We start from the raw sequence: 14,894 nt of genomic DNA, 5'->3' as shown, positions 1-14,894 counted from the left end.
GTGCTCTTTCATCAGAGGATGTGCTGAGTAAAGATGCTGGGGAGTGTGCAATATGCCTGGAAGAGCTGCAGCAAGGAGATACTATAGCACGGCTGCCTTGCCTCTGCATATATCATAAAGGGCAAGTATTCCTTGGGATGGATATAAAATATGAGAGGGTTGCATTTACTGGGTAACTCCTTAAAGGGTGCTTAAAGGAGCTTTAAAACTTAGTTGCTTTTTACATTTAAAAACAAACAACAACGAAACGACAGCAGCAACCCTAAAGAGGTTTTTTAAATTACATCTCTCTGCATCTTCACCATGTATTTGAAGTTATTTTTCCCTGCTATAATTTTCTCATTCTTGCAAAATCACTGTATGGGGAAGGAGTGCACATTATGGCTGAGGAGCTTAGTGTGCTTATGTTTTGTCAAATGCTAGTAGATGTGGGCAGGGAGGAGGGGGAATGCTTTTTAAACCTGTTTCATATTTTGTTTTCACAAGTGTCTGTAACTACGGGAAGTAAAATGTCAATAAATTATATCAGCAAAACGATAATGTTAATAGTGAAGTAACCTGTGTAAAAAAGCTGGATAGCAACTCGTAAAATGCTTCCTGAGAAAATTTTAACACTTAAGAAATTTAGTTTTTCAACAGTGTTTAATATCTAAATATTATTGTGGTTTGGGGTTATTAATTTTTCCAATTATGTGTGTGTATGATACACTTTGTATAATATAAAATCCTACTAGTCATCGAAATTATGAGAAACCAATTTATATTCATATGTTACTGCTAAATGTTTCTGATATTCATGTCAATTGTTTTCATTTTTGTTTTGTATCCAACAGCTGCATAGATGAATGGTTTGAAGTAAATCGATCTTGCCCTGAGCATCCATCTGATTAAGACAAGATTCATGTTTTTAGGTAATGTCTATTTTTAGACATGTACATTTCAACAATAAATATCTTGATTATCTGGAGTAACTCTATGCTAATTTTTTTTTTCATTTTTGAATTTGCTACTATGTCTCAGAACTATAATATTAATCAGTAAGCATTGACATATATTGCAATATAGGTAAAAGGTTTCTGCATCCTAACATGGCATGGTCTGAAATCTTGTGTTCCAGTTTTAGTACTGGAAAGCGGCAAATAATGGCAATTTAAAGCTTTAGCCATTAACTTCTAAAGAATATTTTTCCATGGAAATGAAGCAAAATTAAAATAATATAATTGTGTAATTTTGGATTGTTTCATGAGTACTGGCATTTATTTCTGACACGAAGCTTTTGGAATCATATGGAAAAGTTAAAACTAGATATTTTCAGAACTACTTTCATGTTAATGCATTCCAGAATGTTTAAAATATATAAATAAATAAAAAATGTTGACCTGTTTCTATCCATCCCATCTCACGGAGGTTCACGTATTTCCAGCTTATGTTTTGTTTTAATGATTGCAAATCTGCAATCAGTGTCAAAAGTTTAAAGGATAGGTTTATTCTTTTTGTTGACTAGCTCAAAAACTTTATCTTACATTAAGCCCCTAAGCATTGCAAAACACACTAACAATCATCATAATTCTTAGAGACGCAGAGATATCTGAAATTCTAGCTGGTGTCTGAGGGTTTGGTTTTGTTGTTCTGAGGGAAACTGGCATTTATTTGTGCATTTATTTCATGTTGCTTCATGAGTCTTTGTTGCAGGGGTAGCAGAGAAAACCTGAAGGAAGGTATCCTGCTACAGGGATAATTGTTTTAATCTCAGGGCAGTGTTAGCCAAAATTAACAAACAAATGCATTTCCTATATTGCCCCCAACTACTGACTGGCAGAAACCTACATGCTGTTCATGAATGCCTTTGTCTCTGTACATGCTCATGGGTGTCTAACCTCATATTAAATTCTATTTGCTTTGTTTACAGCAGAGATGATGATAACTAGGGGCTTAGGAAAAAGGGGAAGGAAAACACGGTGGTTGTGCTCATGCTGTTTGAGTGTGTTCTGTACTGAAATAGCTGAAATGATGGTACTTTGTCTTCTGCTTTTCCAACAGCTGCTTCCACTGATCAGAAAACATAGGAGATGTGAGGTTCCCTTGCTGAACACAGCATGCCTGGCTTGAGACTTAGAGTTCTTTGTGGCTGAAAAAGGCAAAGATGGACAATGACATGGAAAAAACATTGCAGACACCAGTTACTTGCCAGTAGTGCTCAGTATACCAAACACTCATGCAAAGGACATACAGGGATTTTGAAAATGCTGCACATCCTGTAACAATCGACTCCCCACAGACATTACCGACACTATTTTGTATCGAAGGCCAAAGTTCCTAATTTCAGCCTAACTTCTGGTTCTGTGAAGAAGCAAGTTATTGGACACGTTTCCTACTGCCTCGAGTGGAAGCGGAGATGTTCGATACGTGCTGTCTGAGACCCTTGCAGGAGGATGGCCCCGGATTTGAGTGGGAACGTTTTCACCTTCTCGTTGGCTGAAGAATAGTAAATGGCAAACTAAATAAATTCTAATAGTGTGACCTTAATTTACTGAATTCACACCCGGTTTTATGTTCTTCACTTTTTTCAAGAACAGAAAACATAAACTGCTCTGCGTAGGAATATTTCAAAATTTTGTAACTAAACCTTTGTCACAATGCAGTCCAAAGAGTAAAACCAAGACAGGTAACTAATTTATATTGATCAAGCTATAGAGATTGTTGAGATCTGCACATTGTATTGCTATTTAAGTAACTAAAACATCTCTTTTACTGCTTGTGAGTAAAAACTACAAAAAAAAATGCAGCAAAGCAAAATCTTACAGCTATGCAACTTTTTTTAAAACAGGAAAAAGAAAAGAATTACCAATTTTAAGTGCTGCCAGTTAAGGTAATTTGTTTAACGGGTATTTTTTTAAAGATGTTTCAGGTAATTATTTTATTGTACTACTCTCATCTCCAGGCTGCCTCCTGAGGTATAAATGAATAACTGCAAATGTGGGCACAGCGAGAGGTTTTTATAGGCACAGGCGAGAGAACATCGAGGTGGGATTTGTGTTTAATTTTTAAAACATGCGCAAGTTCATGTTTCCTTGTTTGAATGTTTTTTTGGTGGCAGGATCTGTAGTACTTTGCATCTAAACCCTTGGTCTCTTCATGTGGAGACCAGCATTTGACAGTGTGGTTTGTTTTGGGGTTTTTTTGTTTTGTTTTTTATTTTAATGCATCTGCATTTGTTTAATTTATTATTATTTTACTGTATTATATTGTTATAACCAAGGCTCCACGAAACACAGGATGTCTCTGGGTGCGTACATCAAGTAAAACTGTGTATAAATATTAGTTCCCATAAAGTATCACAGTTAAAATAAAAGAAGACAGAGAAAAAAAGACAATAAACTGGAACAGATATCAGGGCTTAGAAGCATACTTTTTATATTGAGAATTAATTGTAGTGGTTTCTGAATTTCACAGCACAGGGAAGAGTTTATGAATATTTATTAGCAACAGCATTCACAGTGAGTTTCAATAGTTAAAATAAGTTGCACAATACTTCAAACATTTTTCTTGTACATAAATAATTCTGGTTTTCTTTTTTTTGTTTAAGTACACATTTCTCTCTGTTGCTACTGTGATTCATATCAAAAAGGGCAAAGAACAGGAGCAACTGCTGCTATCTGGAGAACAAGTGCAGTGCGTGTTCTTAAACTCTCCCATCTTGCTTGAAGAGCAGTTCTTCCCTGGATAATATTTTCTCCTGAATGTTGCTCTGTAAAATGCCTTTGTTATGCTGCAAATCTAAAGGAGTCCAAACTAGGTAATTGTCATAGATGCCAGTGCAGTTTCTACATTTTTGGGCTTGCATCACTGGTTTCAGCGGAACCTGTAACTATGGGGCCCTGTTGTATTCTCTTTTTCAGTGGGAGCAGAATCATTTTGTCACACATTTAATTCCGTAGTCACATCAAATGTACAGTTGTTCCCTGTAAAGAGCCCTTTCTCAACAAGAATATTTGTGTTGCCTTGTATTATCTTGGGGAAGGGAGGGAGGGGATGAGGAATTACAGCACCTGTTATACTCAAATAGTGGTGTTGCCTGCAGGCCCACTTTTTCAATGTTTTAAATTCCTGATACCTTCTGAAAGTAAAGCTTTTGCATTTGCATTGATTTAATGTTTGCTGTTGGCTTTATGCCTACAGAAACCTGTAGCAATGTTAAGGGGGTAGGTAAGTGTTTTGATGTCCTGGGCTCTGAGGTCATAGATAGCCTTTGGCTTGGGGATTAAGTAGGTAAATATTATAAACATGAATCTGTTTACAACTTGAGCTCAGTTTTGGTAGTTCATGGTAGTAGCTGATTTAAAGACCCAGCCATTATCACTGTTGTCCCATGTTTAGGAACAGTGTTAGAAAAGCATGCCACAAGCCAATGCACTGTGCATGGTTTTGCAGGCAAGAGTCCATCGCTACTTCCATCAGCACAGTAGAGCAGCAATACCTTGGATTATTTGAGGAACTGACATGAGGTCAGCCTTAGTTTGACATTCTTGGTATCCATGAATCTCTTCTGAAAGACTATGGGGGGTTTTCTTGTATCAAAACCTGTAATAGAGACCAAGCCTAGAATGACCCTGGAAGCATGGCAGTGGTGCTTGGGTTTGAAAACACCTGTGGAAACTCACCTAGGTAAGCTTTCTTACCTAGGTCACCATCAGTTGCTGATGACTATGCTGTAGGCATAGCTCTAGTCATAGGCAACACCTTCAGTTTGAAAACATCCTTACAGGGGTGCTGAGTCACTGTGCTTCAGAAGGGGAAAATAAAACACCAAACAATTCCTGTGTCTTGATCAAGGAAAACCACACTTGTCCACAAGAAGCAATAACTTATATTATGGTGCGATATGCTTCTTTGCCTGTAAATATCTTGAGATTGCCAATTCTGTGCTGTTTCAGAGTATTTTTCTGTCATCTGGCCTATATCTTCCCTAAGTATGTAAAGGTGTGAAATAATTCCCATACTCAGGTCTGCCATAAACATGCTGCTTGCCAGCAGGGGAAGAGTAGACTCGACACTGTCTTGAAATGTGAGATTTTTCTGAACTTGTAACATACCCATGTCTCTTCAGTAGCAACTTGTGTTTTGAAGTTCATAGTGGAGGTGGCTGTGAGTTGAATTGTATATAACCATATCCCTACAATACCAAGAGAGTCACACTACTGTTGGCACAGGGCACCCTTTGTCCTATCTCTTATGAGTCAGTATATCTATAATAACACTTCCCTTTTAAAGGAGGTAGCTAATTTTCTTTCAGCGTGTGGATTCAATGATGAGTTCAGTGGGATGTAAAAGCAAAAATACAAAGCACACCACAAATTTTTGATATTTTATTTTTGGGAGGAGTAAGGCCAAAACCAGATGGTCTTATTTGTAGTCAAGGTAGCTGTCATATTCAAGGTTAAGTGTACTGTGGTATTTTGAAATGGACAACATATAGGTGATGTACAAAAACTTGAGTATGTACTTTTGACCTTGGTTTTTTTCCTTGCTCACCCTCTTTTATGATGTAAAGGGGGCTTATGACTGAATGTCAAGATTCAGACATTCATCCTACTTCCTAATGTTAGGAGCACTGGCTTTTTAAGTCTTTCCTGAAAGGCTGGAGAGCTGGTAAAATGGACTCCCAGAAGACTAAAATCTCAACAAATATGAGAAAGGTAATTTTTATTCAGAAATGTGGATATTTGGTGTTTCTGGATGCTTAATGTCTAATACATAAGATGTGCTTATGGATGCTTTTGGCATGCTGCCTTTTCCATGTGTGGGCTTCAGAAACTTGCTCCATTTCTTCTGTGTTCCACCAAAAGCAAGGAACTTGGTGGTTGAATATTACTATTCTCTCTACAGAAACAGCAGCAAAACACATATTGGTACAAGCCATGATCTCTCTGAATTTCTGTGGATTTTAGCTGCTTTCCCACATTGAAAGAGAACATTTGTATGCGAATTTGGTATTGCTTTGTATCTTCTAATTTTGCTGGGCAGTTGGGAGTTTCCTGCTGAGAGACTCCCATATACCTGGGAATGCAGAAATGCTGCTATGGGATCTTCCAGCTCACCTTTGCCAGTGGAGGATTATCTCATTTTTTGATGAGTGCTATATTTTATGATTTACTTTCCACCCTTCCAAGCTTAAAAATCATTTTAGTATCAATTTCTTTTCTTCTTAGCTGAAGACACGTTATATTTTAGGCCATATTCCCTCAGTCTTTGGACAGGCTTTCCACTGGCATCAGCAAACATAATGTAAGAGGTTGTAACTGGAAGGGGAGGCTTGTTATGGGTTTCCTACAATCCAGCCAAATATGATTTTTTCATGCAGTTCATACTGCTTAACTTTTTGTCATTCAAAACATTCTGTGTGAGCAGGTCACGACAGAACTGTGTCCAGGATTTGTTTCCTGAATGTAAAACTCTTGATGTTTCTGTTTCCATATAAATTAACCTGCTTGTAAAATCAAGTTGAAGATGTTGTAGCCTGTTGGGGGTTGAAAAATCCAACCCAGTCCTTACTCTCAGATTGCATTTGGTTATCTTACTACACATTGTAGGCTAGCTTCCCAAGCTGCTGTAAAGTCATGTCTCAATTACTACATCAGAGCTGATGATGGGATAAGCTGTAAAATGACCTCACTGTGGGGCATTATTAGTTGTTGAAGACTTGCTCAGGTAAACTACTGTAGGAATATCCTGCACCTGAAAAAGTTTGGACTTCATTCTGGTTTTGATCTAATAAGTTGCCAGTGTACAAGAAGTAGAAGGCAGCCAGCCCACTAGCTGATCTTTCTGGCAGCTTTTAATCTATGTGTGTTTGTCTGAGAGACTTTTGCCCTTGGGTGTGCTTTGGCAAAGATTTTGCAACAATAAATAGGATTTGCTCGATTCTGGCAGAATTTCAAATGTAAGTAACCCGACATTGCAGGAACATAATCTGTTGCTGAATCCAGTTCCTCTTGTTTTCCCTCAAATCTGTCCCTTTTATTGCTAATTTGTTCTATTTAGTAGTAAACACTTCTCAACATGACTGGTCACAAGCTCTCAAGGTGTGAAATACTAAGAGGAAGAGACATCAAAGCTTGATTCTGTGCTCTACTTGTATATATTAAGATGAAGCCTGGAGTATTCGTTACCGTACCGTCAAGAATTCTCCCCAGTGATATTGCCAAAACACTGTTACTTTCAAGGAAGAAGGGAGGTGACTTAGCTGTAGAGGGGATGCTTTAATGAACTACTTAAAATCTACTTGTAACAAAGTTTAAGAGCTCCAATGTCACACTGACACAGTGGTGATCCAGGGTTAACCTTATCACTTGATTGTGAATCTCATTCTGTCTCTTCCTGGCCTTTGGCAGGTGCCTGCTGGTAGGGAGCAGAGTGTACATTCCCTTTTTTTATATGCCTCTTCCTACAGAGCTAATCCTGCCCACAGCAAGTTAGAGGGAACTCCGTGCTAGCTTCTGAAATGCCACCCGTATGTGCAGTGGTAATGGACAAGATATCTTCCTTCATTACCCAGAGCAGAAATTGGAATGTAATTTGCAATGTCTAATGTAAAACATGTTTGTTTGTTTTGTTCGGGTTTTTTTTAATTGAGCAGTATGATTGCAAGTTGACTTAAGTTGTTCTAAGGTACTCTTTTCAGTGGTTTGCCAGTACATAATCATGAATGAAAATATTTTTTTATTGATTTTTAGGTTGTATGTTTAACATTCCATTCATGTAAAATATGTATAAATATATGTAATAAATCTTTTGAAGCACAGTTTTCCTCACACTTTCAGGTGGTGGTTTTTGGGATTTTTTTTAGTATTAGTAAAAGAGGCACTGCTGTGGGACAGAGCTTCTGTATGTCTGTGCTGGAGACTGAGCTGAAGCAGAGGAAGGAAAAGCAATGCATGGTGTAGAGTCACAGCTAAAAAAGCTTGGTATCTCACCTGTCTGCAGTCCTGCAGGTAGGAGTGCAGACCCTCTGGGCCAGCCTCTGGCTCCTCCAAGTCCCTCTCACTCTTCACCTATCCTGCAAGCAGTGATGTGACAGGCATGTATCCATCTGGCCAAGGACAATCTGAACAGAACAGAGCTGATGTAGCTCCTATTTTCCTGGAGTGGCTGGAGGCAAGATGTCTCTGGTTGATGTGTCTTCTGTTGATCTTCAGCATATGTGATGGCCTTAAAGGTTAGCATACATTAGAGATGCCAGGTCTGAAGGTGGGGAATCTCATGGGTGGTTTCAAAAGAGAAAAAAAAATAGTGAGGAGAAGAGGCTAGCAAACAGCCCTTTCTCATCACCTGAGATCTGGGAAGATCCATCAGAGCATCAAGGTAGCTTAATACACTCCTCTTTCCTTCAGTTTCCTCTACCCAAATACCACTCTCACTTCCTCCCAAAACACTTCATAGTTTCCTCTTTAAAACTGACTCCCTGCCAGCTTACCCATGGCTGGGCAGTGCATGGATTTCTTCATCCCCGATGGTCACCCAGACTCTCCTGTCTGTCCCTAAACAGTTGGGAGGAGGCTACTATAACAGGCTCCCACAGAGACGTGGTGCTGGAGGAGGGAATTTCTGCCCAGAGCCACTGAGGACTTTAAATCGTTCTCTCTGGCAAGGGTGGGGCACTGCTATGGCAACTGCCTGGAAACTTTCTGCCGGGGCAGTGGCTGCAGCTACCCAACGAGTCGGGTTGCCTCCAGCGCTGTCTGCAGCAGGGAGCTGGGGGTGTGAGAGACCTGGCCAGCTGCGTTATCACTTCAGATCTTCCTGCCTGCCCTGGCAGCAGCTAAGGACCTGCAGCCCTTGTGCTAAAAGTACATGAGATGAGGACAGGAGTACAGATGAGCCATGTGGTTTTAGATAGTATACAGTGTAAGTCTCCTGCGGGGAGAGTGAGATTTTAACACCTCTCCACCTACATTAGTTGTGAATGGATCTGCGGGTGCTTTTAACAAAACGAAAGCATGTTTCACCAAGGTTATGTGGAGAACATGGGAGAAAACGAAAGGAGTTCACTCTCCGGGAGAGAAATGCCACCTCTTACGTTGGTGTGTTGCATCCTGACCCAACAGGGTGCTGGTCCCAGCCAGGGGGACTGTCAGTGATGCATGGATTTATGGCTCAGGTTTCTCCAAGGCTGGGTGTCCATCCTTGCTTGCTCCACTTTTGAGATAAGCCTTTTGGTGTGGCTGGGGGTAGCTGAATCCATTGCTAGAGCACAGTGACAATTGGACCATCACAATTCTCCCTGTGGGAGATGATAGTTTTAATGCATGAATTATTCAAATCTGCACTGAGAGACAGTTGGATGTAATTATTGAGGAACATGTTTGTATCTCTTGTTAGTGTAACTTTTTTTCCACCACCCCAACCCCCCCACCCTGATTGCCTTTTGGAAAGCCTGAATCCCTTCACTGCCAGTAATTTCTGTGTTTTTCTCCTCAGTCTTGAGCTGTATTATGGAAGAAATTGATAACCAGTTAGAGCTGAGTTTGGCTTTGCATCAGGAAAATCTGCTGGAAATCCTTCTAGTTCAGTAGGTACAGGATTTCATGTGTGAAATTTAAATTAGTGGCATCTGTTGGTATCATCTCCTACCTTCCTACCTACGGTTGGGACATGGGACATGCCACCTCTGCCCCAAGTTGCTTGCCCTGCAGGGTGAACTGGGATGCTGTGCTGGCCCCAGGCTGTTCCTGGGAACTCTCAGCAATAGATAGTGATGTTGCATGTGTGTGTGTGTGTGTGTGTGTGTATGTGTCTAACCCCAGCTACCACACGCTGTTGTTTGTCCATGTCCACTTCTGGATGCTGCACTGCTTTCAGCAGGAAGGGGAACACAATACACAGCCTGCGGCAAAGAGAGCAGGGAGGGGGTGAGAGTCCCCTGCAGCAGCTAGAGCTGAACGGGGAAGTTTTCTCCCCTTGGCTTTTGACTGCACTGTGCTGGAAGGTCTTATTCTCCTCCTGAGGCTATGACACCTGAGCACTGTCTGTGCCTGGGGAGGTGCAGGCTGGAGCCTGCTGATGTCTGCAAACATCCCCTCTGTGTATTTATTGAGTAGAGGAGGTTCCCAGCTCCTTCCACCCTGCAGGGAGAGGGATGTCTGTGTCCAAAAAAGCCAAACAAGGCCATGAGTACACTGCTCATGGGGTGCTGTGCAGCTTGTGCCTGCTGTCTCCTCACCAGCCAGCCACTGGACAACAAGGAGCCTTAGCAAAAGCCAAGTGAGATGGAGTTTTCCAGTCCTCATTTAATAAAGCATCTGTTTTCTGAGGGGGATGAGATCAGGGATGCATGGAGGCAGGGAGGAGGGTTTGACATAAATAAATAATTGCATAAAACCCATCCTCAGTTGACGCAAGATGACTCACTGCTCGTAAAGGCAGGAGCGTAGAGAAGGCAGATCGCAAGCACAGGGACGTGTCCTCAGCTAGCTCGGTGGAAACTGCAGGTGCTTGGTACCTCTGCATTTGGCCCGTTATCTTTTGAGTCATGTTTTGTGCTGAGCTTCTGCCCTACTTTCGTTTTCACCCTGTTTACAGATTTCTTTGTTTGAACCTGCGTTTAAATTTTAACAAAACCTCCCGCCCCGCCCCGCCCTTCCCATCCTAGTTGCTTCTTTAAGCCAGCTTCAAACAGCAGGAAAAGCAAACAAACTCTGCCGAGCCCCATCAGGCTTTGTCACTGAGGAGAACAACCACCCTGGGGCTGTTTCCCCATCTGGTGGTGGGGTTTCCTCACTTGATTCCTGCCTCAGCGGACCCAGGTGTCTTCTAAAGGGAGCAGTTTTCCTCTTCACAAGTCACCCGGGCCAGGATTAACATCTGCTAAACTCAGGGTTAAAGAATCTGGCAGGTAATGGGAGCATGAAAGCTTTACAGCTTCATTTGCTCCAGTCCGTGAGGTCCAACTCTCCCGGCTTGCAAGGCTTTAGCAGATAATTAAGTTGCTGCCTTCAGTATATCAGATGAATACCCAGATGCAAGAGGTTGGGCATAATTTATTTGTTTGCAAAGGGTTTGCTGGAGCTGGAACTCTAGCTCTCTGCCCCATGGGAGCAAAGGGGATGCTTCCACACCAGGGCTGGTTTGTTCTTGGGCACAGCCACTTGCTCCAGTGGTGGAAGTGGCCCATCAGCTGTGCCACCAGCAGCCACCTCATGAGCCAGCCTACCTATGCTGGGGGCTGGGATAGGGAAGCATGGCACCTGTCTCAAGATGCTCAAATCCAGGCTCGCCTGCACTGCACAAAGCACAGCCTCCTGGGGCTGACTGTTGGGAGCCCCTCTGTCAGCAGCCCTGGTGCCAGCCGTGGCTGCAGGCCCTGTGCGTGGCAAGAATTTATGTACTACCACCATAATGGGTTGCTTGACCCCTGCAGACACTGACCTCAGGTGGGTGATGTGGCATCAGCCCTGCCCGAAATGTGCTGCTTGCCAGTGCAGTCACCCCAGGGACTCCCAGTTTGCACAGGAGTACAAGGGCATAGGACATCTTCTGCTTTCCCAGTATAAAGCAATGGCTGTAGTTTTTGCCCCTGGCTGAATAAAACCAGTTTTTATTCCTCAACCTGCCTGCAGTGATCTCTCATGACTTAATGCTTCTGAAGCTGCTATTTGCTCTGAAACATCATCCCTGCTTTCACGTCCCCCTGTACCTGAAGGCAGTTATTTCAAACCTTTGCAGTTCATGCCCTCAGCTCTCCTTTACCTCTGGGAGTGGAGAATGAACACTGGCTAACCTGGCACTGCCAAGCTTCGCAGGGTATTCAAACAGCAATTTCCCAGGGTGAAAGGGCGGACTCCCCAGTACCTGTAGTGCTCCCTGCATCCTCTCAGTTTACCCCCACTCGGAGAAATGAGGAAGGACTTGCCACTATTGCTATTTTGTGTTTTTAGAAGCCTCACCTATCCCACAGAGTAACTGAGATCCCTCAGCAAGCAAGCAGAAACCATCTTCTGTGAGTAAACTTGGAGTCCTCGAGTGCAGCAGATAGTTCCCAGCCTGGCCTTTATTTTCACCTAGCACAATCCTGCCATTTTGTTTCTACCTACTAAAGCAGCAGTCAAGACCTTTGAGTACAGCTGTAGCTTTTTCCTGCTGAGATTACTTGTTGCATCAGTTGAAAACTGAGCAGCCTCTGTAGTGCCCTCTCATTCCTCACAGCAAAACCATCCCTTGCTGCTGTTGCCTGGCTCTGATGCCTTTGCTCTCGACCGCAGCCATTTGTGCTGCTTTGCAGCAGTCTCCTGTTTTCCTCTGCTGAACTGAGGTAAGGGAGCAGAATGAAGCTACAGGGAAAAGGCGTGGGTGTCTCACTCTCTTCAGCATCAGTGCTGCTCCCATGGCATGGGATTTGGATCCTGCACTGGCTGTGGTGGAAGAGCAAAGGCTGCACCACCCTGCAAGTCCAGCTGGGGTCCAACACCTGGAAATGCATGTCTGACACAAGTAAGCAGCACCAGGCTCAGAAAAACATCCTTTCTTGAAGACCTGGTAGTGTGTGCTGGGAGCAGGACTGCATTGTGTTGCAGCAGGGCTCTCTTGAGGACCACTTTGTTATTCTGGCACCAGTAAACACACACAGCTTGCACCAACCACATACAAGTGGTAATACCTCAAGCCAGCAAGTCTTTGCCACAGCAGTGAATGGAAACACAAAGAGCTTCTGCCGTCAGTGTGGCCAGAGGACTGTGGAAGCAGAGCATGGCAGCAGCATGTCCCAGAGCCACCATCATGGTTTCCTTCGGTGCCCCTAACTGGATTGGCACCAGCTGCTGGAAGGGTCCCTTAGGGGCAGTGGCAGCTGTGAGTGGGCTTCTCTAGCTGCATCAGCTCCTCTTTCTCGTCTGCAGCCAGAATTAGTTAGGGTGTCACTGTCCTGTCTTGATCTAGCCAAGTGTCTACTTCACAGGGCTTAGCAAAGCCAAAGCACTTGCAGGCAGCTTTTTCTTTACAAAGCTGTTTATTATCACAGTGGATGAGTGGAAAAACATGACGCAGTGTACAGAGATGGCTTCAGCAAATTACAAACAAGTCTAAAATTAAAGTTACAGTTGTCTTTGAATTTGAATGAACGAGGCTCTCACTGCAAGCTGCAAATGTGTTGCTCCAAGGCGCTCTACAAACAGGCCAGTAAGGCTACAAAGCGCTTCAGCCAAAAATGCTGTGCTGATAAACAAGGAGTGTCTGGCTGCTTCCAGAGCAGCAACCAGTTTCCCCAGCATGACTCCCAAAGTTGTGATGTGCTGTGTGAAGCTCTAGGTGAGCTGGGAGCTGGATGCTAGGAAACCCCTTGATTTTGTCAAACCTGGACTGAGCTGTACTCAGACCTTCAGCCCAGTCCAAACGAGCACTTGCAGCTGCCCAAAATCACCTCTGAAATGAGTGGCTATGACTGGCACTGTAATCAGTGCCAAACTCTATCTTACATGGAGCTGGGCTTGATCCTGCCACTGCTTACTCTGAGGCTGCATTTAGCTGCTGCAGCACCGTAAATGCTGCTGCCCCTGAAAACACCACCCTGGATGCCTGGCTTGTAACAACCAGGCATAGAATGGGATTTGCAACAGGGCTGAGAATGTTGTGCAACAAATAGCGCCAAAGACTGCTCTAAATCAAAAGAGGGGCAGATGCGTCTGCATTGGAAAGCTTGGGGGAGGCTGTTTTAGTCAATCAGTGAAATAAGGACAGGAGCTGGAGTTTTAAACTATTTTCTACCTGGTAAAAGAGCAAATAATTCTGTGATTAGATCAAACTGGGAGCACGCTTCCCTCCAACACAGGCAACTGACGCCTCCTGTGAATGCCCTTCCTCACACCAGTGTCTTCTCCTTTCCATCAGAGCGGGCTGGCAAAACACAACATTTTGACAAGGTGCATGAGTGTCTGATTTGTTAAAGTCACTGAGAAGTCTTTAAAGGCTTTGCTTTGGCAGATGTTTTGGCAATTGAAATCCAAAGATTTCATCTGTAACTGTGTGCCCTTTTGCTTCAGTAAACAAATGGCTCAGGTGCAGAAATCATTCAAGTTAACTGTCTTTCCTCTAGCATGGTTGAAAAACTTCATCTGTCTCCCTGTGAAAAATCAGAGTTGATACCACAGGCACAGAAGAAAAGACACGGAAAAATAATAAACACTAAGCTGGTTTTCTTCTTTTTTTTTCTTTCTTTTTTTTTTTTTTACTGCAGGTTTTGTGAAAAACTTTATGAGTATTTTAAAATGTGTTAGGGAGCTGAAGGGAGTAGACAGAATGGGGAGGCTGGGAAAGGTCAGCTACCATGTAGGAAATGGAGAAGCTCTGATCTATAAAGCAAGCCTTTTCTCATCCTTTCTTTCATGAGGCAGATTTGGGACATGGGAAGGTGAGGGTTCATTGGTTTGGCATTTTAACTGGAGATTCTTCTTCCAGCCTACCAAGATTTTGTGGGTTAGTCAGCTACTGGAGAATTGTTTCTCAAAGTTTTGGCAGGTGGTAACACAGGAGAAGGAAGGAAAATGGCTCATGCTTTTCCATTTTAGGTTCCTACACCATGGGGTAGTTTGAATTTACCAAGCATGCCTAATTCCACCCCCCCAAAAAAAAAAGAAAAAATCCAATGCCTCACTCCTTTGCAAACTGGTTTCTTTTAAGAGCATCTAAAGTTACACTCCCTAAAAAATGATTATTTTTGGGGGGATAATGTTTTCTTGCCAGTCCTTATTATTACTACCCGCCTCTTGCCTTGCTCTTTCCCCTAATTCAAGCTTAGACTAAAAGCTTTCCAAGCAAATCTCAATCCTTCTTTGTGCTTACATGTTGCTGGGAGAAGGGATTTTTACTTGACGCTAGTGATTGTCAATTGTCCTTCCTCCCCACTG

General features: G+C 42.8%; 1 protein-coding gene across 1 annotated transcript in view; it reads left to right on the top strand.

The window, feature by feature from the left end:
- ZNRF2 (zinc and ring finger 2) overlaps window positions 1-7,801 on the top strand; it is a 59,571-nt gene extending 51,770 nt beyond the window's left edge. The window contains exons 3-5 of the mRNA XM_017818017.1: window positions 16-121; window positions 834-911; window positions 2,041-7,801. Coding sequence (XP_017673506.1) covers window positions 16-121; window positions 834-891 — 164 coding nt within the window. The 3' untranslated portion in view covers window positions 892-911; window positions 2,041-7,801. The remainder of the gene's footprint in view (window positions 1-15; window positions 122-833; window positions 912-2,040) is intronic.
- The last annotated feature ends 7,093 nt before the right edge of the window (window positions 7,802-14,894 follow it).

Source organism: Lepidothrix coronata, unplaced genomic scaffold (assembly GCF_001604755.1).
Source record: "Lepidothrix coronata isolate B3197 unplaced genomic scaffold, Lepidothrix_coronata-1.0 Scaffold64, whole genome shotgun sequence".
Classification (NCBI taxonomy): Eukaryota; Metazoa; Chordata; class Aves; order Passeriformes; family Pipridae; genus Lepidothrix; species Lepidothrix coronata.
The sequence above is the reverse complement of the archived record's forward strand: the minus strand, read 5'-3'. Positions and strand labels throughout refer to the sequence as shown.